Source organism: Lagopus leucura, unplaced genomic scaffold (assembly GCF_019238085.1).
Source record: "Lagopus leucura isolate 7727_CA_CO unplaced genomic scaffold, USGS_WTPT01 Super-Scaffold_100004, whole genome shotgun sequence".
Classification (NCBI taxonomy): Eukaryota; Metazoa; Chordata; class Aves; order Galliformes; family Phasianidae; genus Lagopus; species Lagopus leucura.
Genome location: NW_024962264.1, coordinates 13,427,696 through 13,454,656, shown reverse-complemented (window position 1 = coordinate 13,454,656; position 26,961 = coordinate 13,427,696). Strand labels below are relative to the sequence as shown.

Here is a 26,961-nt window from a genome sequence, read left to right as displayed (position 1 = left end):
GTGTCAGCTGGTACACGTGCGTACATTGAGAACAGGGTGAAAAGAGGCTTTCTGTATCTTTCCAACAGCCTTGAACGATGTCTAAAACTTAATGTGACCAAGAAGCAGAGAAACCAAAACCCAGTGGTATAAGGGACACTTGCACAGTGGAAGCTGACACCTGGGTGACACCATACTGGGAGCAGCTGAGCCAATTCAGTGTGCATTAACACAGGCACACCTTGGGGCAGCGCGGTGCTCCTAGGGCAAGGAGAGCATCAGAGAGCTCTGCTGTGCAGCTGTGCAATGAGTTTTTAGGGAGGAATGACTCCCAGTCATTGATTTGAAAAACGGAAATATTATGTCTTCCAATCTTGATTAATAAACTGTTACTTATAAAATGTTTTCAGAAGGAATAGGTAACTAATGCAGGCATAGTTTCAATTATGATAACAGACGTTTCCAAAGATAGAACAACAGTGTTGTAGATACAGTAGCGAGCATACAATTTTGCAGGCAGGAGTGTGCTTTGGGCTTGATTCATGCTGCCACATAGTACCATTGATCTCAATCACTGTCACGGCTGAACATTAAAATAATAATGGAGAACTCCTTTCCCTCTTTATTTTTACACGTTTATGATCTGCATAAAACAGTGGAAGTTTGGAATTAAGATGTTCGTTTGTGCTCATATGTAATTATAATGGTGTGTCTTTTTTTCTTTTGTTCTGACTGTCCATAGAAAGGTGTCTTTTTAACCCTTAAGCATCATATTTGAATGGTAGTTTGTAGATATGATACTTAATGTAATTCTGTGTTGTGTTTTAATACGCTGATGAAACTTTTAAGCTAAGGAAAGCTATTTTACGTGTAGGACATAGTGTGCATTTTCTCAGATTAGATCAACAGTTATCAGTAGCGACTTGTTAAAAAAGCTGAAATGTCTGAGAGCAGGATGATGCGTGGCAGTAGAAGCACTGCTACTTGCTGTTTAGCCAGCATCATGAAAAGTCTGTAAGCCTATGGAAAGTCTGCATGTAATTGGTTTCTTGTTATTTTTGGTTTCGTAACAGAGGAATGATGCTCTCCATTAAGTAAATAATTAGATATTTTTGGTTTTTGAAAATACTTACTGTCTGTTGTAATTCCCAAGTTCTGATCTGGACTCTTGAGAGAAAGAGGCCTCTCTTTACTAACTAGGGATCATCTAGTAGCACTCAGTGATAGCAGCTGCTCTTACTGATAGTTTGTGCTGCTTTCACAAAGGGAGTCCTTTACTTTCAACCCAAATCCTTTAAAGTCACGTGCATGCCAAGCACACCCATTTTCTCATTTTTTTAATTTTCTCTTGAATTGTATGAAGTAGGTGAGTCATATCTGTTGAAATGATGAAAGCACAATCTCCAAGTCAGGGGAGGTAGCTCTGCCCAGAGAGAAGAATCAAATGGCACGTGTAGCATTGTTCTTGCAATGCCAGGCTTTTACGGTTCAGAAACAGAAATGGGAGGCCTTGCTTCTTTAGGTACTTTATGCCTCCAATGCCTGTTTAATAGCCCTATCATATTTTATGTGAAAATATATTCCCAATTAATTTTAAACTGAAGTTTCCAGGGGCACATTAGCTGGACGTATGTCCTGTTTCAAGGAAGAACCAAACTTTGGCCTGGAAACCAGCAGTAAGCGGAGATTCTCAGTTACTTGGAGGTCCCTGGCCTGTACGTTGCCATTCAGATCCTCTCTTTTATTTACTTCTCTGGGGAAGGAGTGTAGAGGGGTCAAATTTAAAAGCGAAAGAATTCAAATACTAAGAAAACAAGATGTCCTCTAAGTTTGTAGGTTTTAAAATTTATTTTTATACATTACTTCTGCTCTTACGTTTTGTAGCTGACCCAGGTGTTTCATTTTGAAAATGACAAAAACTAATGCAGAAAGGAGAAACAGTTGGAAGTGTATTGCACTTTCCCTTTAAAAATGCAGATGTATATTGATTTCAGTGAAATATTAGTCTGGAAACAGAAGCAGAAGAGCATTGTGATAGGTTTGAGCCATTTAATTTCTTAAAGACCCATTTTCTGTTTTGTACTGACTCTTCGCTTCAGGACTTTTTAATGTCAGCTACAGGAAAACTCAGTGACCAAACATATTATAAGGTTTCTTCTCTTACAGTGAGCTTGTTTTTATTGTATTTGGAACAGGAAATATCTTTAAGTCACCAAGTTGCTTGCGGTAGGGAAAAAGATCAACTGCTTGCTAAATTCAGTCAGCAACAGTACTGCTTTACATCTTAAATTCAGTTTTTCTCTCTTCATTATTCCTGCTTTGCATACTTACAGTGTTAGGTAACTTGATTAAAAATTTGAATTTTCTGGAGATATCTCAGGGCATTCGTAGCAATGTCACAGTTGTTCCAAAGGCAGTAAGTACAGGCAGTGCTTTTAAGTAACTAGTGAAGGCTATTATTCTGCCTCAGATTGGAAACATTGATTTCTTCGTGGTTTAAACAGTGCCCAAATCCTCTAGCCATTGTTGGCTGGCGGGAATACTGTTTCTTTCCTTTATGTGAAGAGTTGGCTGAGCCACTGCAATTCACGTTTCCTTACATTCTTCACTTTGTACTCTTCCAGAGCCACTTGTGAATACATAGATGCATGGGGCCGAGTAGCCCACCTCTTACATGATGCAGGCAGTGGAGATGATATCATCTCCAGCATTACGGCATCTTCTCCTTTACGGTTAAAAGTTCAAGGTCTCAGTGTTGATGTGCAGAATGGGAAGGACCCACGCTGTAGCATTGTGCTGCTTTGGGCTGTTTCACCCATACCAGTTTGGTTGGGAGCAGCAGTGGGGATTGCAGCCAATGCCCTGGTCGTCCCTGCTCATACTCCTTTGGCTCAGATGGCAGAGCAGTTCTGGCACATGTAAGCTACGCTCCTTTTGGAACAAGCTCTGGGTGAAGCCACTGCCAGCCTGCAGCAGGGACACAGCTGTCACTTCTCCTCCAGGAGCAGGCGCGTCTGGGGGAACCTTCAGCCTGGCTCAGCTTCAGTCACCCCTTGCTCCCAGAACCCCTGTTGTGACAGGCCACTCGCTGGTATGGCCTTTCCTGCAGGGGATTTTGCTCACGTGCTCTGTGTACCAAGGCTGGGATCACCTTTGAGCTGGCAGGAGCTCAGTAACTAGCCCGAGCTGAGTGGCAGCAGGATGCCAAACAACCCTTTCTGCAAGTCTGCATGAAACAGCACACCTCCGTTAGCAGAGCGTAGTCACAAAGAATAGCACTCTGAGATTGTACTGCAGCGTAACATGTTTAAAATAGGTGTCCTTAAGTTACCTGTAGTAGAAGAAAGAGCTAATTGCTGCAAACCGTAATGGTGCAAACTGGAGTTTAATAGGTTGGGGCTATGTGACAGAAGAGCATAGCTCACAGCAGAGGCACAGAAACAGGAGGAGATGGTGAAAGGATGAGTCGCGAGTCAGACGGGCGGGAGGAGGTGGAAGTTGTAGGAGCAGCAGAGATCTTTATGTTGACATCAAGTTGTTTTGCATGCCTGATAAAGACAGGAAAGAGGATTACACACAAGAGCGCAGGGGAACTGAAGGGCCATTTTTTAGGTAGGCCGTGCTGTGGCTGCAGTATCTGCGTGCTGAATGAGGGATGGCATGAGCAGTCAGAAGGCAGGGGCTGAAGGAACAGGGCCTCCTGGGGACCTGAGGAAAAGATGGGACTCCTTATTTGGGAACCTCAAGTTCTCAGCTCCCTGGGATCAGCTGTCCCTGCCCCAGCGGTACATGAAGGAATTAAACAAATGCATTTTAAAGATAATATATATTCTTTAGAAAGATCTTCAATCTGAAAGGGGATCACCTGGTAGAAGTCCAAGGTGTCTGCATGCTACACAGGTATCTTGGATCTCTTCAGTCATCTAAAACATTTGAAATTTTGCAGAATGTTTGGTGCCCATTTATTTGTGTTGGTTTTTTTTTTTTGTTTGTTTGTTTGTTTGTTTGTTTGCTTGTTTTATTCCATCTTTCCTCATCAAAGCTACAAACTTTTTTTTTTTTCCCTGTTCTCTGCTCAATGCAGTTTTGTGCTGTTCTGTGCAAACAGATCAAGCTTTGGGATCCAGAAGGGCCAATTTCTTAGTCCTGCCTTCGTTATCAGAAGCATCTGCGTTCATCTGGCACACTTACTCCATCAAATCCTTCCATGCCAAACTTCCCTTAGAGACCCCTTACTGACAGTAGCTGGGGGTCTCTTTGGTTATGTGACAGACTAAGGGGACAGTGTCCCAGAGAAAACAACTTGAGCATCTGACAGCTCAAGAACAGCCTTAGGTAGCTGCCTGCAGCCACCCTATAACGATGACTGGACAGATGAAAGTGGATGCTGCTTGTATTCATTAGCGTCTCTTTCCCCTTCTTGTATTTTCTCTGTTCTCTTTTCTGTTCAGCTCTGCATTGCATTTTAAAAATAGAAACTTAGGAGAATTACAGATAGTGCACAGAGAAATTATTAATGTCTTCACAACTGTCATCCATGCTTGCCACAGCGACGTGCAACGGTATTCAGGTTGATTTGTCTTAATTTATTATAGCTGCTTATAAATTAAGAGTAGGCTGACCTTGGAAACTTACAGTGTGAGAAAGTAGCACGGGTATTGTTTTTCCTTTTTGCTTCTAATTCTCCTAAATTCAAATACAGTCGGCAGCTAAGATGAAGGATTTCAACTGTTTGAACCTAAAGGCTGCTAAACTTGGGGTTGCTGCAACAAACAGTTGAAAAGTTGGTGAGATAAACAGCTCTTCAGTGCACGATGTATGGAGAACTCTTCTGTGGAGCAGATGTTGCTATTGAAAGAAACTTTGCACAAGTGTTGTATTGCAGATACCAGAGTTAATTGTTAGTTCAAGAGAACAGGAATTTGTGTGAGCAATAAGAGCCCTTAGATACATGGCAGATTTGAGCAGAAATCTTAATTCTGAGGTATCTTGCCCTTTATTTTTTTTAAATTTCAGCTAGCCTCTTACCATAACTGCAATATAATTTCCATGCATCAATTTACTTGTAAATGTCACTCTAGAAGACATTGAAGAATGTGAATTTGCTCTCAAAAACTGATGTCTCATTTTTTCTCCTCTCTGAGGCTTTGTTCATGCTCTAATTCTGTTGCTAAATCAGTTAGCAGTGGCTGTTGGTTTTTTTTTTTCCCTGTAGAAATGATTTTTTTTCCTTAAATTATTTTTGCATAACAAATCTAAACTCTATGATGAGCATAGATGAGTTTGAGGCATGCTTTTCAGACATGCAGTATATTCAGTTACTATTTTTTTTTCTACAAATGATGCTATTAATCTGCTATGCTCTCAGATGAGCGCCTTATTAAAATCTTCAGATTTTATGGTGCCCATTAGTCAAAATGTGAAGTAAGAAAATTACCAGCCAAAATTCCCTGTTTATTCAAGTGTAAATTGATATCTACAAATATGTGTTGCTTTATAGCCAGGATTCTGAAATACAGCATTGTCACACAGGGACATACCATAGTAACAAGCAGGCAGTATATTTCTGGAGAAAGTTCCTTTCCTTTCTTCTCATTCAGCTTCAAGTCTTTGGTCTATCAGATGATACATCAAGGTTAAAAGTTACCTCACTTGAATGTACAATGGAGAAAAAAAGCAAATTTTGTTTCACCCCCTTTGTTGTCAGTAATATGTGCATAAATTTCATCAACTTCAAAAGAAGCTTAATTGTTTTAATTATTATTATTAAATATTATTGTGTTTAATTGCTAATCTGTATGTGTGTGTATAACAAATTCTTTCTTAGCTTAAGAATCAGTGTAGTAATTTCGAATATTTTGTGTTGATTAAATTCTCATTTTTGTGTAATTTACATGAGTGTTTCTCTTGCTACCTTTTAATATGCTTGTACATAGGTCGACAAGGAAACCTAACTTGCATTTTCGGCAAAGCAAAGATGTTTACTAATACAGACTGAGCTTTTGGTTTTGTTTTTTCTTGCAGAGCTGGAGTGGACCAGAGAAATTACTTGCTTTAGATGAACTCATTGACAGTTGTGAACCAACACAAGTGAAACACATGATGCAAGTGATAGAACCCCAGTTTCAAAGAGACTTCATTTCCTTGCTCCCAAAAGAGGTGAGAAATACGGGTTCAAGTCACCACCTTTTAAATACTTCCTTGCTCATTGTGGCATTCATTTTTTTCCACCATAATGGCATAAACTGATGTTAAAGAGGTCCCTGAGTTGACCTACTGCTGTAACATAGTAACCATTAGTTTACAGTAACACACCTTTGTGTTTTGGTCGCAATTCTGATACCTGGAAATATGGATGACTTCTTAAAATCCCAGGAGCTTTCAGGTATCTCTGTATCTTAATTGGGCTGACTTTATTTTTACACTGAGAACTAGTTCTTTCAGAGAGTGCACACAGAAAAATTCCCTCCAGCTGCATGACCTTTCTGCGCGGTATTCTGGAAGTACAAGCGTTACCGTTTAATGCTTTAAGTAGTGTGCTTTTTTGGTGAATATTATTTTTTTTAATTTATTCTAAACAAACTAAGTCCTGAAGTCTGCATCAATAAACCCCACCAGAAGTAAGCTCAGAAAGCCCTTCTTGCTAAGGATAAAGCCAAGCCCTAATTAACTGGATATGTTGCAGTAAATCCTTTTCTGCAAATCAGATCATGTTGTATCAGGTTAAAGAGAAGCTAAGACTTAGATTTGAGTGTGTGTGATTTTCAGCTTGTATAAGTAAGTAAATGTTGTCTGTAGAAGAGTAATGCTTGGTATTCTCACAACTAGAACGTGGGGTTTGAGATGAAAGAGTACCAAGCCAGTGTAATACAGCTGTTAAATGCATTTTAGTACTTTTGGAAATTATACTTCTGATATTAATTGATTTTAGTGAATGGGAAGTTGTTTTCCTGTCTGGAGAGAGGAGGAAGTGCATCTTCTTTTGCCATATCTGCTGTGCGCTGTGTTTGCCACATGAAAATTTGCATGAGGGTTGATGTTCGTATGTCTTTGTTTACTGACAGATTTGAAAACAAGTTCTTCATGAAAACAAGTTCTTCATAGATATTCTGGAGCTGGTGTTTGGTTACTGTGGTTAGTGTGCTCTTATTTACTGTGAAGATAGTTCTGTATCTCCTGTTCTTGACGTTCTTTCTGATCATGTTCTATTTTTGAATAACTTAGATGTGCGTGACCCTTCTTTCCATCACATCTTCATGGAGTAGGAAATGTCACAGCCTTCTCTCGGGTTTTATGGTTAGCATTTGTAAGCGTTGGAAGCACCTTACGAGATGAATGTTAACTTAGAACACGTGACATAAGCATGTGGAAAGCACTCTGTGGTAGCCTTGTTCACGTATGTAGAGGACACTGGGGAAAAAGTTTAACAGGACCTCTGTGGTGGTGCAGTGTTTGTAAAGAGTCTGCCCAAAGCGGCCTTAGAGCAGAGGCTGAGGAAGGAATCAAGAGGTTAGATTTTGAGACAACAGAGGGCATTTTGTTACTTCTGCACCTGTTGCATCTGGAAATGCACTAATTGATCACAGTAGGTCACAGATTAATTGTCTTTCTTTGCAAGACTTAGTGCCCAGACTGACTGAAGTAGTTGATGTAGTTACACTGTAATTAATGATATTGCTGTTATTTCAGTTTTAGCAATTTCTTCACAGAAAGGATATGCTATTTAGCTGTAAAATAAACAGCTAAATATCTATGTTCCTTATCTCTTATTTGTTACTTGACTCCACTGTAAGATACTTGTGTTTAATTTATTTTTAGTGGTCATTCTTGTTTCTTGAAACTGTAAAATTGTAAAGTGCTTACCAGAAAGGCTGACTTGGCCCTGGAAGCTGGCTTAAACAATTTTTGCCTTCTAACCCCTAGTTGCTGTCACCAAAATTAACCAAAAATTCTCCATGAAGCCAACTCCGTCTCCTCTCCATTTTTGAAGATTGTTTAAGTCAGATCTGTTCAATGACTCTGTCCTCTGCTACTGGCTTCAGCGGGGGGTGATGAGTAAGTCTGGGGAGAAGAATAATTTGGTAGAGTCAGTAATTCTGTAAGCAGGCTTCCCTACCAGTGCCAGCATCCTGTGAAAGCGTGCTCTCTTGAGCTGTCACTCTGTGTTAACATCTATAGGTAGCTCCAGGATTGTATGTACTGCAGTGATTTTATTACCTAATCAGAATATGAAGCTGATTTGGGCAGGAGGCCTCTCCTTCAAAAATGTTTTCAGCAATAGAAAGACAGTAACTTAATATCTGAATAACCAAATGTTTGCCTTCCTCCTGAGGAAACCTGCAGTCAAACAATTAATCTGAAATGAATATTTGTTTCTTACAGAGGAATTAGAAATAATTATTGAAATTATTTGTTTGTGAAAGTCAAGTCTCAAAATCAGCAGATAAGGAATGCTGCTAAAATCAGCCAAAGAAGCAGTATTGGTGCCATGGTACATTAGGAGAGAAAGCGAGATTCGGCGTGTGGTTGGGTGCTGTTAGTGCTGCAGAAGGGAGCAGGCCTCAGTATGGCTGAGTCAAGGTCAGCTCTCTGCTACCTGAAGCTGTCTCACAGCTAACTCCACAAACTGAGACAAAGGGCCTCCATCTTTTTTACGCTGCTAATCCTAAAGTCAACTGTGAGCTGTGTTGACCCTTGATGACTATTTAGCCAAATATAGTCTAAAATAAATGTCACCCATATGTAAGCTGTTTTAAAATCAGTTGGCTCACAGATTTTAATTAACACTATCTTAGCAAATGTCCGTACCCATGTAGATAGGACAAGTGATATTTAAACAAAATCTTCTGTCAGTTAAGGAGCATCTAACAAAAAAGGAAAGGATCTGTTTCATGTTTTGAGCCTAGCTGCGTGCAAGGCCGTCTATCTGATGTGTCTTAGGAAACGTGTCGTAAATAATGTTCCATATCAGGAATTAAGACAAAGTCGAAAAGGACACAAGTACAGTTGTTGTTTTTGTGTCAGGGAGCCTTACAGCAAACATTAAATTCTGACTCCACAAACGAGCAGGGACAGAACAATCGTTCCTCAGCTTTATAGCCTGGGATGCTTGTGGGATCTAGTGTGCAAGTTAAGGCGCGTATCCAGCAAATGTGGAGTCCTACATGCTCAATGTGAGCTGCAGGTGATGACTTGGCCACAAGGTGTGTAATCGCAATCAGAATGCCAAGAGGCCTGACATGCTGAATTTTTATTTCCTGCGCAGTTACTGGCTGGGCTAGATTAATACAAGTAAATGTTTCTCACATAATAAGGTTAAAAATCTGCTGAGGTCAACAGCCTACAGTTACAACTTCCTTAGTGAATTTCAGTCTGTGCTTCTTTGAAAGGCAGATTCTATTTATATGCAACATAACTCCAGTTAAAAATTAAATACAAAAATGCTAAGCACAAAAAGAGATGTCAAGCAGCAGTAAATGTGGATGATCTGATTTTCCTGACAACTTTTGCATCCTAGTATTGACAAAGACCCCAGTATTTCTAAATGTAAGTAGTTCTGTGCGTCACTTTTTATCAATGTTGTTCTTTCCATGGAGACTTTAGTCATGGAAGCCACTTCCCTGCCTCTTCTGTTTTCATTTTCCATGACTGGAGAAATGCATTGATGCTGTTCAGTAGAAAAGCTGTAGTCATTCATCCAGGATACCCTTGAGGATATCCATCACCATATTTTGGTTTGTGTTTTAGATGCCTCTGTTTAAAGCTCCAGGCCATCTGAAGGTATTTCTGGAATTTTGGGGGACTTATTGTGGTCATTATGTGGCTTCGCTCAACTCAGCTGAGATCTGAGCTCTACCAGTAACATTTAACATTGTCACACAGAAAAGTGAAGTTCAGCTTCAGTTCACCTTATGCAACATACTGGGATTTCCCTTGTTTGTTGGTGGTTTTTTTTTTCCTGGTAACAAATGCAGTGTGTAATATCAGTTACATATTTTAGTCCTTTTGCATCCAAGTGCATCAAACTCCCTGTAGCAGCACTTAGGTGTATGCTCGCATCCTAATTAGAACTTGAGCAATGTGATTACTGGATTTTCTGCAGCTGCAGAGTACTTTTGAACTTGAGGCCAAGTAGCATTTACATTTTCTCTGTTTGAGCTTACGGCGTGATGTTTTTCCATCTCGGCATCCTTAATTTGTTCACACAGTGAGTGTGGTGGTATTTTCTGGTTAAACTCTCAGAACAACTTTTATTAGATAAAATATCACAGGCACAGTTATTTCAGTATATCTGGCAGTGGTTCAAAGCAATACGGATGGCATTTAAAAAAGCATAATAGCCAGTGATTTCAGCTGACATCTAGTCTCTTGCAAATAATATACATTTTTGATGTGATCTGTGTGGATTTAGTTATTTAAGACGATTGCTGTACTTCTCAAGTGCCCACTGGAACAAGCTGTAGCTCTGCTAAGTTTCCGAGATCATTTAATAATTCATTGTTTCAATTTTCTGTATTTCAGCCTCTGATGTGTGATAATGCTTGGAGTTACTTCACTTTTCCTTTCAAAAGCAATTTAGAAATCTCCCTTCCTTTTCTTACAGCTGGCGCTGTACGTGCTGTCATTCCTGGAACCCAGGGACCTTCTGCAGGCAGCTCAGACGTGCCGTTATTGGAGGATTCTGGCTGAAGATAATCTTCTCTGGAGAGAGAAATGCAAAGAGGAAGGTAAGGCTGAGCAAAAAGATGAATGTAATGGTCAAAGTGTTGCTGTCAAAAAGTGCAGCTCATTTATATAATGAGCTTAAAGTTTTATGAAGGGAATTTGAGTGACTTTAAATTTACTGCTAGAGATGCTTTGAGCTACGTGGTGCATATCTTTGTTAAAAGTAGGAAGCAGAAGTAATCTGTGGAGTACTGGAAATGAAACTAGACTACTTAAGCTTGAACATAATGTGCATAAGGTATAACACAGAGATGGGTTTTAAAATACACTGATTTTTCCTGGTTAAGGATAGTTTTTATTCAAAATACAACCAAAGCAAATAAGAGCTGAGATGAGCATTGCGTTGCAGGAGGAAAAGCTGCAGTGGTTGTGTAGAAGACTGTGATTTCATGTTAGTTGTGGGAAAGCTAACAGAAATTTCATAGTGTAGGAGAAGGTGGAAATGGATTGCTCAGAGAAGGGGATGCATTCCTTAAGTCCTGTTGATTCGCTGCCTCCTGCCCAGTCAGGAAGATAGAGTGGTTCAGCAGTACTACGAATGGGCAATAAAAGACTCCCAGGGAAATAAGCACCTGTATGAAAATAAGAAAAATGTAAACTTGTTAAGCAGAAATACATGGCTAAGCAGTCTGGGAGACCAAGCATGTGCATGCACCTCTGAGAGCAGTGCCCTTATTGGACACAGGCAAACGCTGGTACTGTCCAGTCTGCCTCAGCATCGAGACAAGAATGTGGGGAGAGGTCTGCGCAGAGGCTTTAAAAATGATGACAGTGTGAATGTAGTTGGCTATTTTTAAAGGCCCTTAAATAATGAGTTGTTCTTCTGCAATGGAATTCAGCTGTCTAACCTCATAAATCTTATCTAAAGATTCTCAGAAATTTCAGTGAAAAATGCATTGAGAGGATAGAATGAGGAAAAAGGAAAACAGTGAGGGGTGTTAAGTCTACGTTTGTGAGCTGAGAAGTGAAAAATAATCTGGCCAGGCATAAGAGCACTGTTTAAAGGGGATTGTAGACTATTCAGACCTGGTGAGATGCACGGTAACATGAAAGCTCACTTAATTCAAAATTTTCAGATGGAAACACAGGAAAGGGGGCTAAAAGCAGAACAGTGAAATCCATGTACTGGCAACAGTCATAGGTCAGGCTAGTAGAGAGATGCAGTGGAGAAAGAATTATGTAGAAAAGATGGATAGGTGGGAAAGAGAATTGGCCAAAAGAAAAAGAAAAAGATACAAAATGCAATAAGAAATATGAAATGAAGCACTACCTCTTAAATGTCAATTCAGACAGGGTGCAAGTCTACCTAAACCGAAGCCAGGCGAGGACAGCTTTTTGAAAATAACAAATGAAGAGGTCAAGAGTCACGGGGTACTTAAAGGTAATGAAGATGCACAACCAGAGAGGAGGATTTTTTGAAGGGCTTCAGAATGGGAGTATGAATGGTTGTAGATGATAGTCAGGTGAAAAGGCAATATTCTGCTACATTTCCTCAGAATAAGGGATCCGAGACCAAGCAAGTAGATTGCTGGCAGGGAGTGATGAAAATGAGCATTTTCAACCACATGATTACAGTAATGATTATGCTTGGAAGGCAAGAAAGATGGTAGTACAGAGAGCTGAGGAGCAGGGTGGGGTCACTGACACAAAAAGCAAATACTGGCATGGAGAAGATGAGCAGAATTCTCTGTCAGGAGGTTGTTACGTTGATGCTGCATTTAATTTCGGAGATCACTGTAAGGTTGAGGACGGAGAAAAGCTGTTTTATTGGGGGTGGACTCATCACTCCCTCCTGCCACCGCCCCCGTTTTTTTTTTCTTTTTTTTCTTTCCTTTAAATCCATTTTAGGGATTGACGAACCATTACATATCAAAAGGAGGAAAGTAATTAAACCAGGCTTTATACACAGTCCGTGGAAGAGCGCGTACATTCGACAACACAGAATTGATACCAACTGGCGGCGAGGAGAACTTAAATCGCCTAAGGTGAGTTGCTGGGCTGTGCGCACGGTGCCATGAACTAAGCAGGATCCACTCGGGTTATTTTTTTCCTTCAGACAAGTTGAACTAGCCGTGCACAAAAAGCAGCGCATCGTTACAGAAAGGCAGTCATTTGTATGTTAGCTTACCATGTTTTTACATCAATTTCTGAGCGCTGTGTTAGCAAATCAAAATGTAAGGGTTTATGCAGCAAAACTCTTTTGCTGCTGTTTTAAAAAATTCTGTAGAATCTGGTGAATGGCTGTGCATGTGCCAGTCTTAGCGAGGGAGATAATCCCACAGACTTGATTGGAAATACTTATATTTAAAATCAAACACACGCACTTGTGGGCCACTTACCAACACAAAAATATCCCACAACTATTCTGTGATCATTTCATGCTTTATTTATAGCTATTCTTATAAATGGAGCAACAGGAGACGGTAATTTTATTCCATGTTAAGATTTTTTTTGAACATTGAAATATTTAATGATATTGATTTCATATTCTCATTATGGCTTTTCCAATAGAAAGATACGAAGCAATAGCTACAGCCCATTTTAAAATAAATTAACAGCTGTCTAATCAAACCTAGTATTGAGCTAGCAGTCAGAACCATGAAAAAACAACCATATCCATATCCTTTTAGCCAATTTCCTTGTCTTGATTTCTGTACAACAAAACAGTAAGAACAAAAAGATTCTTGTGATAAACCTATGGATAGGTCCTGCTGTTTATTTGGCCATGACTCATGTATGTCTGCAGCATGGCTCTGTTTCTTGCCTCGATATGCCACATCAAGTTATCTTGGAATTATTATTAAAATTACAGCCTCGGGCATTAGCCAAATGCCCATTTCATTTCAGTGAACATCTTGCGAAATGCTCAAATATCCTAAATAAGGCCATCCCTTGTTCCTTCTCATTCTCTGTATTCTGATAACTGTGCCACATTTTAGTAAAATATACTGAATTGCAGTTTTTCTCAAGTCACAGATTGAAGATTCTGCTTCTGCAGGATACTATTCCAGTCCACATTTCCAGCCTTTAAATGATTGCTTTTTTTTTGTACTTAGTTTAGTTTATGGTTTATAGTTTTTTACTTCAGTGCAGCTTCACATTTAATAAAGACAGTGTTTGGTTAGAAAGGAAAAAAATGGGCATGTTTGATCTTGACCATAGAAATACAATTATGCAGGAAATAATATAATGCTATCATTTTTGTTCAAGATCGGTAAAGCTCAAAACATATCTTAAAGGAGGAAGTTCAAGGGGGGAAAAGAAAAGAATTAAAAAATAAAGAGAGGGAGTAACTGCAGAAGAATTGAGCAATGTCCAGCAACTAATTTTTCCAACTTTCATTACTCGTTTATCCTGGTACTTGTAGGAGGTTTAGAATCCCACAGTACACTTGACAAGCAGTGCAGCATTATTCCACGGAATAAGGAAAATACCTTCTTTGGTCCCAGCTGGCAGTAAATGAGACTTGACACACAGGATTAAGAGGCCGAATTATTTTTGAAGCAACTCTAGCATTTTTTAATTTGTGAATCAGAATGGCACTGTGCTTCTCCTGCTCATTTCTGATCTCCTGAGTTTGGCTGTGAGCTCACGTTTTTGTGTTCTTTGCTGCCAGGTGCTCAAAGGCCATGACGATCACGTGATCACATGCCTGCAGTTCTGCGGGAACCGGATAGTGAGCGGCTCTGATGACAATACACTGAAAGTGTGGTCAGCAGTTACCGGCAAGGTAAGCGGATGGCGTGCGTGGATTTCTTAGGACAAGGGCTGCCAGTTAGCGCTGGGATACGGGTTGAAAATATCACTGTTGTGCCCGGCCACACCCACAGCGGTGTCTGAGGCTGCCTGATGAAAGAGTCGGGAAAGCGAACGGTAGACATTTGGGTCATCTTCTCCTGCACAGAGACTGGTTCAAAAAAGTCACCTTGATGTGAAATTACAATGCTGCTCATGCTACTGTTGGCATATATCCTTGTTCTCTTGGCAATTCTTCTATTCTCGTGGAGTCATTTGTGACATGGATTCTAAAGAATTTGGACAGATATGTTGCTTTATCCTCCTTAAAGCTTAATTTAGCCTCGTTTTACTCCTCTAGATCTGACTTGTCTTCTATCGTTCTTTCTGTTGCTTTTAAGTTATTGAAATGGTGTGTTGATTTTACTGGCTCTGTTTTCCAATGCAGTTTGTTTTTCATTCTAAGCTGCTACACTGCTGAGCCACAGGAAAAAAAAAAAAAGTGTAACTTGCTTTAGGTTTAAATATTTCCTATTAAATTAGATCCAGCTCAGGCAGGAATTTAATAAGCTTCAATAATTTAATTTTGGCTTAGAGAAGCAAAACAATATGTGCAATCAAAAAGACAGTGCTGAGCATTTCACTCATGTCAGAACATCACAGCTACTCAGCAAACAGTTCCATATAGCTATAGGAAAGGCCACAGAGCAGTAGTATGTTTTCCATCTAGACTAGTATCATATAGACTTGGTATTGTTGTAACAATATAATTATTTGAACACAGGACAGTTTTTGAGATTAACTTGATAATGTTCAAGTTGAACGTGTAAAGGATTTGCCTCTGCATGCCTAATAATGCCTTGACAAGGTTATAAATACTACAGTGGGAAAGAATAAAATCCAAAGCAATAGGCAGCCTCCTCCTACCTCTCCTAGCTTTCCTGCAGCAAACTGTCTAATGAAGGAACCCATGGTAAATTTTTCATATTATACCTGAAGAGGCAGGCTAAACTGAGATAAAAAATACTTCCTTTCTGTATACAGGCCTCTCAGAAGCAAAATGTTCTTTTAAATGTATGAAATTGATTGTGATAGCACAACTTACCAATTGATGTTCAGTAATTTGTGTGAAAATAATTTCGGATTCTAATGCGACTGTTTACCCTAAACCTTAGAGGTAAATACTGTATGTGAAAGAGGGCTGTATTGGCCCTTATGCTTACTGGTAGTGAAGAATTAATAAAATGAAAAGAACCCTAGGGGTTGATCTGCGCAAATGAACATGGCTAAACAATCCCCTTGACAGATGTAAAGCCCAGAGTAAGGATTCTGTGTTCTTACTGCCTTACAAGGATGATTTCTTGAAATATGAACAAATCAGTGGAAACTTACTTGAAAAAGTTGGAGAGCTGTAAAAGTGAAAAGCAGTTATGAAATTAAAAAGATGGAACTGCTAGGCATGAATTAGGAAGCAGAAATTGCAGAAAACTGGTAGAAGAACTGGAAATGTAAGTACAGCAGAAATGTAAGGATGTTTGTTAGAAAGGATATTACAGTAGAAATTAGTGTACTGTTGATTGCTGATGCAGAATAAGTACTTATGTTTGAAGAAAATTCATACGATGGAAATCCAGCATGCAGCAATGATAGAATATTTCAGCAGAAATTTGAAAGGGCATTAAAAACAACCACCAAAGCTGGGGCGTATGTTATTACAGCTGGTTCAGATAGCTGCATCGTCTGTATTCTGTGATTGGTTTCTAAAGTTACCTGTGGGGTAAAATAGGTGTGTTTTTTTCCCAACAGAAGGAAGCTAAAATGTATCAATATTTAAACTGAGTAAACTGGAAGACTGGGTTTTTAGGATACCTTATCTCAGATAAAAAAAATATTAGATTACGTAAAAAGGAGTCATTAATGGAGAAGGGCCACGGATGTTAATTCCAGTTAGCATTAGATTACAGAAAAAGAGATCAGCCGACTGTCTTGACCTCTTTGCTGATGCAGGTAGAGGTTGGCCTGATAAAAATAATAGTGCTGAAATAGATGGCTGTCTGCACTGCAAGACAGTATCCCATGACACAACTAAAGAAAACAGAGCAGTGCAAAAATCAACATGGCACATATTTAAATGGGTTAGAAAGTGGGTAATTAGCGAGATCAGGTTATTAATGTAAATGCAGAATCTGTATGGAGTATCTTTCTAGAGGGGTCTTGCAAGGATCTGTTCTTGTCTGTACTAATTAGCACTTACTGCTGCTTGATGAAAATGCATATACAGTCGTGACTTGTAAGGAATACAGACAGAGATGGAGACAAAACAATGTTCCAGAGTGGGTGAGATTTTATAGAAGAAAGCGTGAGCAATCACTCTTCCTACATGGTGAAAAATCATGTCACACAGCTAGTACCAAAGAAGGCCAGCCACGTGTGTGTAATGTGGGATTCTCTCCTGGGCAACAGTGATGTCTGTAGATGGTTGGAAACATGATTTCGCAGTGTTGATGCTGTAGCTGTAGCTTACAGAATGTGCTGTTTCTTGGATAAATAAGCAGAAACATTAAGTAAGAGAATAGTTTATAGATTGGTGGTAAAACTACTAAGTGAATGCTCTCTCCAGTCCTAACGTTTATGCTTCAGAAACATATTGGAAACCTGCAGTGACTCAGAAAAACTGCCAAGATGAAGACTCAAGGCTACAAAATGCATCTTCTAGAACTTGGCAAAGACAGTCTAGCAAAAGCAAGATTATAGGGGAAGTTCCTTACAGTCCAAGTACCTGCAGAGGAGAGAGGAACTTAATGGGCATTGTCTAGCAGATGTAAATTTTCAGTACAAGAGCAGAGCAATCCCCAGGAGCCTTCTGGCTCTTGCTATGACACGCTACTGTTACCTCCTTGATTACTATTTCTAAAACTTGTGTTAAAGTCTGTCAAAACGGTAACTGAGCCGCACGTTTCTTTTCAGTGCTTGAGAACATTAGTTGGACATACAGGTGGAGTCTGGTCATCACAGATGAGGGACAACATCATCATCAGTGGATCTACAGACCGGACTTTGAAAGTCTGGAACGCTGAGACTGGCGAATGCATACATACTTTGTATGGACACACCTCCACGGTGCGCTGCATGCATCTCCACGAGAAGAGGTAAGCCTCTGTCCAAAGCTACAGCCACATCTGGCTTCTGATCTGCACTCTGTTCACACAAACACTTGTTAAATTCGGGTGTCTGATCAGACGCTGAGTGAAATACGGAACAGGCGGAGCATCCAAACTGAAGTACATCAGTTGACTAAGGGAGGAGATTATTAATAGAAGCAAAAGCACACAAGTATTAACTAAAGAACAGAAAACTAAAAGAGTCAGGAACTTTATAAAGCCGTCTTTTACCTTATCCCAAAAATCATTCTTTGTTACAGCCTGATCCAGTCTACCACACTGAATAATTTATTCTTGGCTTTTTGTAAATGTTACAGACTTGCTCATTTTGCAGAGTGACTTATGCATTGTTGGTGTGGTACTTTACTACAATTTTAACTTACTGTATCATCATTTCTGCAGTAGAAATTCTTGATTCAAGGAACATTGGCAGAGCTACTTTACTTGGCTGTGGTATGGTGCTGTTGTCCAAGTGCCCGTTGGTTACATTTATTTTTTGAAGAATGCGGAGGTTTTTCTTTATCTGTGCCACTAATATTAATTCCTTCTCACTTCTGTGCTTGCCTAAAAAGGCTTTAAAAAGTATAAACTGAGGAAAAAAACAAGCAGAATAATCGTTCCTTTGCTAAAAGTATAACTTCTAAAGATCTTCTTTAATTGTTATAATTAGTTAATTCAGTCATTTAAGCAGGATGCTCAAAGTGCTAATTTGAACTCGGCATATTCATAAGCTTTATGGGTGGATACAGTAGTCCACGTAGTTTCTCATGGCATCATTTTGCTGTTCGGGACTCGAGTGCTTTTTAAATAGAGATTGCTAATTATATCAAATAGATCCTGGAGAGACGAGAACGGCGAGGAAGAAACGCACTTGAGTCATTTGCATCCCTAATAAAATGTCATACCAAACCAGATCTTCGGTGCCTAGTGGACAAATGCTGTCTGGTCATCCCAGATGAAAACTTCAAACTGATTTATATTGTTTTAATGCTTTTATTTCCAAAGCTAAATATAGGAGGGGTTTTCTTGTTCCTCCAGAGTGGTCAGTGGTTCTCGAGATGCTACACTGAGAGTTTGGGACATAGAGACGGGCCAGTGTTTACATGTTCTGATGGGCCACGTAGCTGCAGTTCGATGCGTTCAGTATGATGGCAGAAGGGTTGTAAGTGGTGCATATGACTTTATGGTCAAAGTGTGGGATCCAGAGACTGAGACCTGTCTGCACACACTGCAAGGGCATACCAACAGAGTCTATTCATTACAGGTAAGCGATTTTCATCTGCTGCTTATATGAACACAGTGCATTTCACCTCTTTTATTAATTTGTGAAAACCTGCTGCAGAGTTACATAGGCCAAAGAATACTGGGGCATCTGTGATATTCCCCTTCTCCATTTTTTCATCTTTGTTTTATGTTGGCTTAATTTAGAGGCTGTGTTTTGTTGTTGTTTTTTTTTAGAAGAGTACTGTTAAAGCCCATAGTGCAATAATGCCCAAATCTCTGTCCTGACAAATTATGTACTTTTGCAGGGCTCGGGGTTGTTTGTTAGGTGTTTTTTAAATGTTGTATGCATTTTGGAAGTATGCTTTTGGCTTCCCCAAAAGAAGTTCTAATGTTACTATTTAAATACGTTAGATAATACAGTATTTGAAAATGTGCCAGAAACCCCATTGGATTAATGTTCTGAATTAAGCAAATCTGTTTATCCTGATTTTGTAGTCACATCCTCTAGTTCCAAACTGTAATTCATAGTAAGGATGAACCTAAAATGTAATGCCCTGACTTAAGTGTCTATTTTACTAGTTCTGAGCAAAGGCTGTGTCTACAGTTCTGAGGCTTTGGCAGCAGAGACACGTTATTGTAGATGCAGATTCTTGGTACCAGTGTATGGCATGGCCAGTTACCTCTCGCCTGACTTCACCAGAATTATGCTGGCAAAGTCATACACAGACCTCATGTAGACTCTTCTTACCTTTACTATTCCAAAAGATCATCTTGTTCATTCGTGGAGTGAAAGCATCAATTCCAGGCACTGAAAGGAGAAAGAAATTAATTTCATGCTTGTGCCTGTTCTCATTGCAATCTAGCAGAACTGAAAAAAGAAATTAACAACAAATACAGTTCACAACTGGGAAACTGCATTCGGCATGTAACCAGTTTGGTTTGTGGCACAGAAAATGAAGCTCTGTGCTGCAGACATTTTTCTTAAATGCTTTCATCAAAAACTGTTTTCCACCATAATAGATCAATTTTACTAGATGTTTGTCTTTTTTGATCAATTTTACTAGATATTTTTCAAATCACCATCCCTTCTCTTACATTCATGCACTGCTGAGTATTTGAGACAAGCAGCAAACAGGTTAAAAATACTGCACTACCTACTTCGTATTCTGGTTTTGTCTCTTCTGGTGCAGTTTGGGAATGGTGCTGTTGTTCTACCTTATCTTCACTGGTGGCTCTTGTTCCAGTTGGTGAAGTTATATGTCTTACTCTATTAATGGAGTAATTAAGGGTCAAATAATTGGGTTATGTTGCATGCACTGGTAGTATTTATAGCTTGTAAGTGGAAGTTGGAGGGGGCAGAAGGCTACAGGTACTTAGAGTTTTAGAACATTCCAATTTGTTGAAATTGAAAGGTGAGCTCCTGCTGAAACAGCCCATAAATAGAATAATGAGGCTGAACAGCATGCCTGTCTTCCCCACCCCTGCCCCATAGTGGATTCTCTGGTATTTTAGTATTTCCCCATTTGTGACCCCCCCAAACAATTGTTAGGTCTTTATGCAACAATTTAAGACTACTAATCAGGTTGCCTCACAAAACACAGTACAACCTCTGATATGAATCACTGTCTGTTTAACTGCAGCAATATTGAAGTAGTTTGTCTTGATGCTCAGCCTTAAAGCTCTCTTTCTGAATACTCAATGCATGCAGAATACAGTTAAATGAGAGGAGAGGGAGAAAAGTGTCTATTTTTTTTGCATCAGTCTTTGTTTAAGTCCATTCTATAGTGTTTCACCCAACAAGTATGCTGGCTGCTCAATATTCCTGATCCCTTTATCCAAACTCGAATTAGTTCACGTGCTTTCTTGAAAGTACAGTGCAGAAAACAGGGTGCAGAATTCTAGTCAGTCTCAGCAATGCTTGCTGTACTGGAAGAGTTATTTTATGTGTATTGTTTAGCATATTTTGGATACCAGCATGTGTGTTTTTTAGTAAATTTTCACTGGACATGCAATGTATTGCAGCCAGCAGTCTGCACGCGCCAATCGTTCCCTAAATCTTCTGAACCAAAGTGCCACTCGACCATGACTACAGGTAGAGATCTAAGCTGCTCTGAGATGCAAGGGGTTTTACAAAGAGAAGCAGTCAGATAGCTGGGTTCTCTCTTCTCTGTTACAAGATACCAGTAAGCCCCCATGGACAAACAGTGTTAGTTTGCTCTGGCTATCCCAGGCTGCAGTTTTACCCTCATGTATTCTTGGCCGAGCTCAGATCCTCATAATTCTCTCCTGACTTTTACATGCATCCCTTTGGGTCGGGTTCTGTCATTTTGAATGTCGCACAAATCCTAATGAAAATACTAAATGCCAGACCCCCAGAGCTCTTACTGATATGTCTACTCTGTGAACTGATAGTATCCTGGCACCAAGTATTATTTATTAGTTCCTTCTGTAAATTGAAGTTACGCTGACTGATCCATAATTCTCCAATCTCCCACCCTTGAACAAAAAGAGAAATTGTACCTGCCACCTGAAGTCTTGTCTGTCTTCCATGGCTTCTCAAAATAGCATCAGCTGTCTCTATGATGGCCTTAAAACAACTTTGCTGTATGTGTGTTTTTTCTCCATTCTCGTGGAAGCTTGTAGTCAGTTGTCACTGGTGTTAGCCTACACTCATGGCTGAGGACCGAAGCAAAAAAAAAAGAAAGGTTAAATATCTTTAAATAGCCTCATCTGGTGCTTCTTTTTCTTCTCAATCAGCTTAAATGAGCTTTTTAAAATTTTTTTGCCTTTTTTTTTATTAAACAGAATAGCGTTTTACCATCTTTAACAGCTTTTGCTAGTTTTATCTTGTTTTGTGCTCTGCCCTTCTGATTTTGTCCCGGTGTACTCCTTTGTGTGCATCTATTGATCTCATTTCTGCTTTTGTACAATTGCCTGTACTTCAACCAAGTGGGTCTTGGTAATTTACTGCACTTCCTATCTTTCCTTCACACAAGGACAGTTTGTGTCTTTAAGAAGGGGCCAACTCTCCTGAACTTTTCTTTCCCTCAGAGATACATAAAAACCTCATGGGAAGGAAGACTCAATTTATTAAACTATTCCTCCTTGAAGCCCACTTTTTATTCTACTGCTCTTTTTCCTTCCTTTTGTGAGAACCCTGACTCACGTCATCGTCACTCTCACTCAGGTTACTTTTCACGTCTATATTCTCTACGTGTTCCATCTCTCTGTCAAAAGTATCTGATTTCTTAACTCATTTCTCTATGTGTTCATCTTCTACATATTTTTACTTTATATATCAGTACATGCCCAGAAAATTCAGAATTTGAACATGTGTTAGCATATGTACTTTTCCCAGCAGTGAGTAGGAAGTTCCTTACTGCACACGACTATTACAAAAGGTTAGACCCAGCATTTTTCAATTCCTTTTCTTCTGTTTTCCTGTATTGTTTTTATGTAGCTGTTATTTCCTTTCTCCAGCTTAAAGTCCCGCTGGCTTGTGGAAAAGCACGTTTGGCTGTTAACTTATTTATTAGGACAACAACAGCCTCTTACTGCTGTATGCTGCAGCAGTCAGGACTCTATTCTTTTTAAGAGTTGTATTTTATTTGTAAGACTAATGGTTCGATGTCTTTCTCCTCCAGCTGAGTACCCCATGGGCTGTGTTCATGACAGGAAATGACACTGCCACAAATCACCAGCTCCAGTATCAAGCGCAGCCACATCTATGTAGACTGCAATGCAATTTCCAAATATATCACATATATCTAATGTTGCATCTGGTGAACTAAATGCTTAACAGCCCCTACCCCCATAGAGAGCATTGTAAGATTCCATTGTAATTGTTTATAATAGATTTACCTTTCTTGCAGTTTGATGGTATCCATGTGGTGAGCGGATCTCTTGACACCTCCATCCGAGTTTGGGATGTGGAGACAGGAAACTGCATTCACACACTCACAGGCCACCAGTCTTTGACGAGTGGAATGGAACTTAAGGACAATATACTCGTGTCTGGAAATGCTGATTCTACAGTCAAAATCTGGGACATTAAAACAGGACAATGTTTACAGACATTGCAAGGTGAGCTTAAACTAACATAATATATATCAAGCTGCCTGCAGTAATCTGTGCTGCAGACCCTATATAAAACCTTCTAACCATTTCACACAAAGAAACAAACACGGACCATTTACAACTTAAGTATCATTTTTCTGGTGACAGCTGTATGATCTTCCTCTGAATTAGAGGAATTTCATCTAATCTATTCAAATCACTTGCCTATTATGAAAGGCAGATGGCCTGAACCGAGAGAAATTTGCAGTCAGTGTATTAGCTTAATAAGCCACAGAAATATGTAGGAAATGACATCTCAAAACAGTCAGTCGACGTATTATTTAGGGGTCACTTGGATGTTTCAGAGCCTACTGATTAATTGGATTGGGAGGCAAAGCAAACTGTCTATTGCAATAAATCAAAAGAAAGGAGTGGAAGACGTTTTCACTTTTTCAGTAAGAAAAAAGATTTTGGTTTCCATTTTTACAGTTGCCACTGACGCATCACACACACCAGCATATTATTTTGTTCCCTCTCCAGAAAAAGTCATATATCATATCCAGCAATGCTGGCTGCAGCAGAAAATTAAACTTCGCTGGAAAAGCAGGCTGCTGTTTTAACAGTTTATCCGTCTCTATATGTCCCTCAGTACTTACCAGTAGAGTAATCCCATAATAACACTTCAAAGGGACTTGGAGAAAAACATGCATCGTGCTCACCTCATTCTGCACAGCTAAGTTCATGTTTGTGAATTTCCAAGTTTGCACTTTGCCTGCTGTGCGTATGGAACAAAACAAGATCACTGTAACAAAGAAGTATTGGGGAAATTTCGCTTTTTGAAAACAGAAGGCAAGGTTCTGTACCTTTTAGAGCATAAAAACAGGGATAACACATCTAAGAGAAACAGCTGCACTCAAGTGGATGGGTATTTACATTACGTGCAGCGCTGTCTGTCACTGCTTTCCCATTAGAAACAAAAATGTTCTGGTTTGCTCTTCTAGGTCCCAACAAACATCAGAGCGCTGTGACCTGTTTACAATTCAACAAGAACTTTGTAATTACCAGCTCAGATGATGGGACTGTAAAACTTTGGGACTTGAAAACGGGTGAATTTATCCGAAATCTAGTTACATTGGAGAGCGGGGGAAGCGGAGGCGTCGTGTGGCGGATCAGAGCTTCCAACACAAAGCTGGTGTGCGCCGTTGGGAGCCGGAACGGGACTGAGGAAACAAAGCTGCTGGTGTTGGACTTTGACGTGGATATGAAGTGAAGGGCAGAAAGATGAATTTATCCAAACGTGTAGACGATGTTCTCCTTTCCCTCCCCTTGGAAAAAAAAAAAAGAAAAAGGAAAAAAAAAAAAAAGAAAAGAAAAAAAGAAAAAAAAAAAAGAAAAAGGAAAAAAAATCCCTTGTCCTTGGTGGTGCAGGATGTTGGCTTGGGGCAACAGATCCTAAAGACCTACAGACTACGAAGGAGAAGACAACGATAACAAACTCTAACTGACAAGAGAGGCATTTGCTGTCTCGTCACATAAAATGGCAACACCTTCGACCGGGGCAGCTTTGCAAGAACACAACTTCTGAAATGAAACCAGGTGCAATTATTTCTTTGCTTTCCTCCAGCTGCTTCTATGAGCAATTTGGAGGTTAAAAAAAAAAAAAAAAAGTTACAGTTCTTGTTACCAGGTTATTTTAGTACAGAGATCCTTAAGGAAGCTGCACAAGCACGCCTGCTGGTACCCCTGGCCGTCAGCAAGGCGCTCTCCCGGCCCCGCTCTGAGCAGGGTCCCTCCCAGCCTCCGTGAGCGGTCGCCGGCTGACTTCAAAAACCAGAGAGCATCTGCAATGAAACCAACTGCAAAACAAAGAGAGTCCATTCCTGGTGTGGAAAAGCTAAAATAGTACTGTGAATTGTTTTGTGCAGTTTTATCAGAGCTTTTTCTTTTTTTTTCTTTTCTTCCTTTTTTTGCCAACCATTGCCAACGTCAATCACAGTATTAGCCTCTGTTTAATCTACTTACCGTTGCTTCCATCTACACTCTTCAATGCATAAGTTGCTCTGAGGTGGCAAGTTGTCCTGGGTTCTGAGAGTCCTCTGATGGATTTAATTCGCAACGCTGGTGCTAGAAGTAGGTCTTCAATTACGGGATTGTTTTCCCACCCCTGTACTGTATTCCCAGTGGCCAAACTTATTTATGCTGCTAAATGAAAGAAAGAAAAAGCAAATTATTTTTTGTTATTTTTTTTTCTGCTGTGACGTTTTAGTCCCAGACTGAATTCCAAATTTGCTCTAGTTTGGTTACAGAAAAAGACTTTTTGCCACTGAAACTTGAGCCAACTGTGCCTCTAAGAGGCTGAGAGTGGAAGAGTTTCAGACAATTAAAGAGTGAAGTTTGCCTGCAAATAAAGAATTGAGTGTGTGTGCAAAGCTTATTTTCTTTTTTTCTGGGCAAAAATTAAAACACATTCCTTAGAACAAAGCTATTGCAGCCTGTTCTGTGGGGAAATTTTTTCTTTGTGAGGGCTGTGGTGAATGGAATGAACATTAAAAAAATTTTAAAAAGCTGACAAAATTTTTAAAAAAGATTATAAAATACAAAAATGAAAGTAAAGTTGCTGGTCAGTCTTAGTGTTTTACAGTATTTGAGAAAAAAAAAACAACTGTTACAGTTATTGCTGGGAGGAACTGACAGAGCAAAAACTTAGGTTTTTGTAAAGATGTCACATGCAAACAAAATGAGAAATGAAAGAGTCAAACAGTTTGCCTCATTCTCCAAGAGCCACAACTCAAGCTGAACTGTGAAAGTGGTTTAACACTGTATCCTAGGCGATCTTTTCTCCTCCTTTTGTTTTGTTTTGTTTTGTTTTATTTATAGTCTGATTTAAAACAATCAGATTCCAGTTGGTTAATTTTAGTTATGTAACAACCTGACAAGATGGAGGAAAACAACGTTTAAAGGGACTGTGTCTATGGTTTGATTCACTTAGAAATTTTATTTTCTTATAACTTAAGTGCAATAAAATGTGTTTTTTCATGTTAGTCTGTCTTGCTTTTTCTCTTTCTCACAGTTACTTTAATGCCACATCGCCTGTGACCCCTAAAGCTCAGCCAAGCACCACAGCTGGCCACAGACGTCAGTGTGAGCATCCCTGCTGCTGGTGCAGTGTGGGATTGGCCTCCAAGAAGCTGGTGGTAAAGCCAGGGCCTTCCCATTGCCAGGGGCTGGCCAGGACTGGACTTCGGGGGGAGGGAGGTATAAAAAGCTTCTCACGTACATAAGAGCTATCTCAATAGCATCCTGTTACTGCAGCTTAAATTGAAACCTGGTTATTGTTTATGGATTTCAATCAATTGATTGCAGTCTTAACAGCGGAAAACACATCCACAAATGCAACTAAAGTCAAAGCGAGGATTGCAGTAGAGCTTGAAACAAGGACAGTGACACAAACCCCACAGCATTCAAGATCAGCCCGGTGGCAGTCCTTTCAGAAGCTGTGCTAAGTCATCAGCTCTTAGAAACCTAACAGCTGAGCGTCCCTTTCTCTTTAAAACTCCCGGACCAAAATCCTTCCTGTTTGGGACATACGATTTTTCTTTCCCTACAGAAAACTGCCATTAAAAAAAAAAAAAAGGAAGTATATGCATGGAAGAGAAAAATATACATCAAATCATGAAATGTCTATCTGCTTACTCAAATGTAGCTGCAATTCCCACATTATGCAAAACAAATAACGATGAAGGAGCGCACTTCCATCTGGCCTCTAGAGATTAAAAAGCCATACAGCATCACTGAGCAGCCACAGATTGTAAATATCTGTTCAGGGAGTTGGTGTTCAAGAAAAAAACAAGCCCTGCAGCAAGCCCTGACACAACAAAACTATGATCATCCAAGTATTTATGTAAAAACAACAAAAGAGCTCATCCTCTCAGCCAGGAGGGCAGTGTATGGATAGCCAGAACTTCAGGGGTACACCTTTTGGGCTGAGAGAAGTGCTTGGCCCTGTGCAGGTCCTGAGCTGGGCACTTTGCTCTGCTGAGCAAGCAGGCAGGGCTCCCCATCTGGGAATGGGGCATCAGCC

General features: G+C 39.8%; 1 protein-coding gene and 2 long non-coding RNA genes across 8 annotated transcripts in view; 1 reads left to right on the top strand and 2 right to left on the bottom strand.

The window, feature by feature from the left end:
* FBXW7 (F-box and WD repeat domain containing 7) overlaps positions 1-25,921 on the top strand; it is a 161,769-nt gene extending 135,848 nt beyond the window's left edge. For all 3 annotated transcript variants that reach the window (XM_042871786.1, XM_042871785.1, XM_042871787.1), the window contains 8 exons: positions 6,004-6,138; positions 10,583-10,706; positions 12,553-12,689; positions 14,321-14,434; positions 17,407-17,588; positions 18,639-18,864; positions 22,697-22,907; positions 23,882-25,921. In XM_042871786.1, the coding sequence (XP_042727720.1) occupies positions 6,004-6,138; positions 10,583-10,706; positions 12,553-12,689; positions 14,321-14,434; positions 17,407-17,588; positions 18,639-18,864; positions 22,697-22,907; positions 23,882-24,150 (1,398 nt within the window). In that variant the 3' untranslated portion in view covers positions 24,151-25,921. The remainder of the gene's footprint in view (positions 1-6,003; positions 6,139-10,582; positions 10,707-12,552; positions 12,690-14,320; positions 14,435-17,406; positions 17,589-18,638; positions 18,865-22,696; positions 22,908-23,881) is intronic.
* LOC122180248 lies at positions 10,210-24,199 on the bottom strand. Of its 3 annotated transcripts, none has more exons than XR_006178967.1 (7): positions 24,012-24,199; positions 23,744-23,909; positions 23,600-23,655; positions 22,686-22,866; positions 21,345-21,500; positions 19,573-19,632; positions 10,210-10,680 (listed from the first exon to the last, which is right to left on the bottom strand). It is a non-coding gene; the product is annotated as an uncharacterized LOC122180248 (long non-coding RNA). The 3 variants fall into 3 exon arrangements; XR_006178965.1 differs by having other exon boundaries at positions 23,600-23,682; positions 23,814-23,909; XR_006178966.1 differs by lacking the exon at positions 10,210-10,680 and adding an exon at positions 18,238-18,828 and having other exon boundaries at positions 23,600-23,682; positions 23,814-23,909.
* The window catches only part of LOC122180249, a 193,915-nt gene continuing 191,197 nt past the window's right edge, over positions 24,244-26,961 (bottom strand). For both annotated transcript variants that reach the window (XR_006178968.1, XR_006178969.1), the window contains exon 7: positions 24,244-25,082. This is a non-coding gene — a long non-coding RNA (uncharacterized LOC122180249). The remainder of the gene's footprint in view (positions 25,083-26,961) is intronic.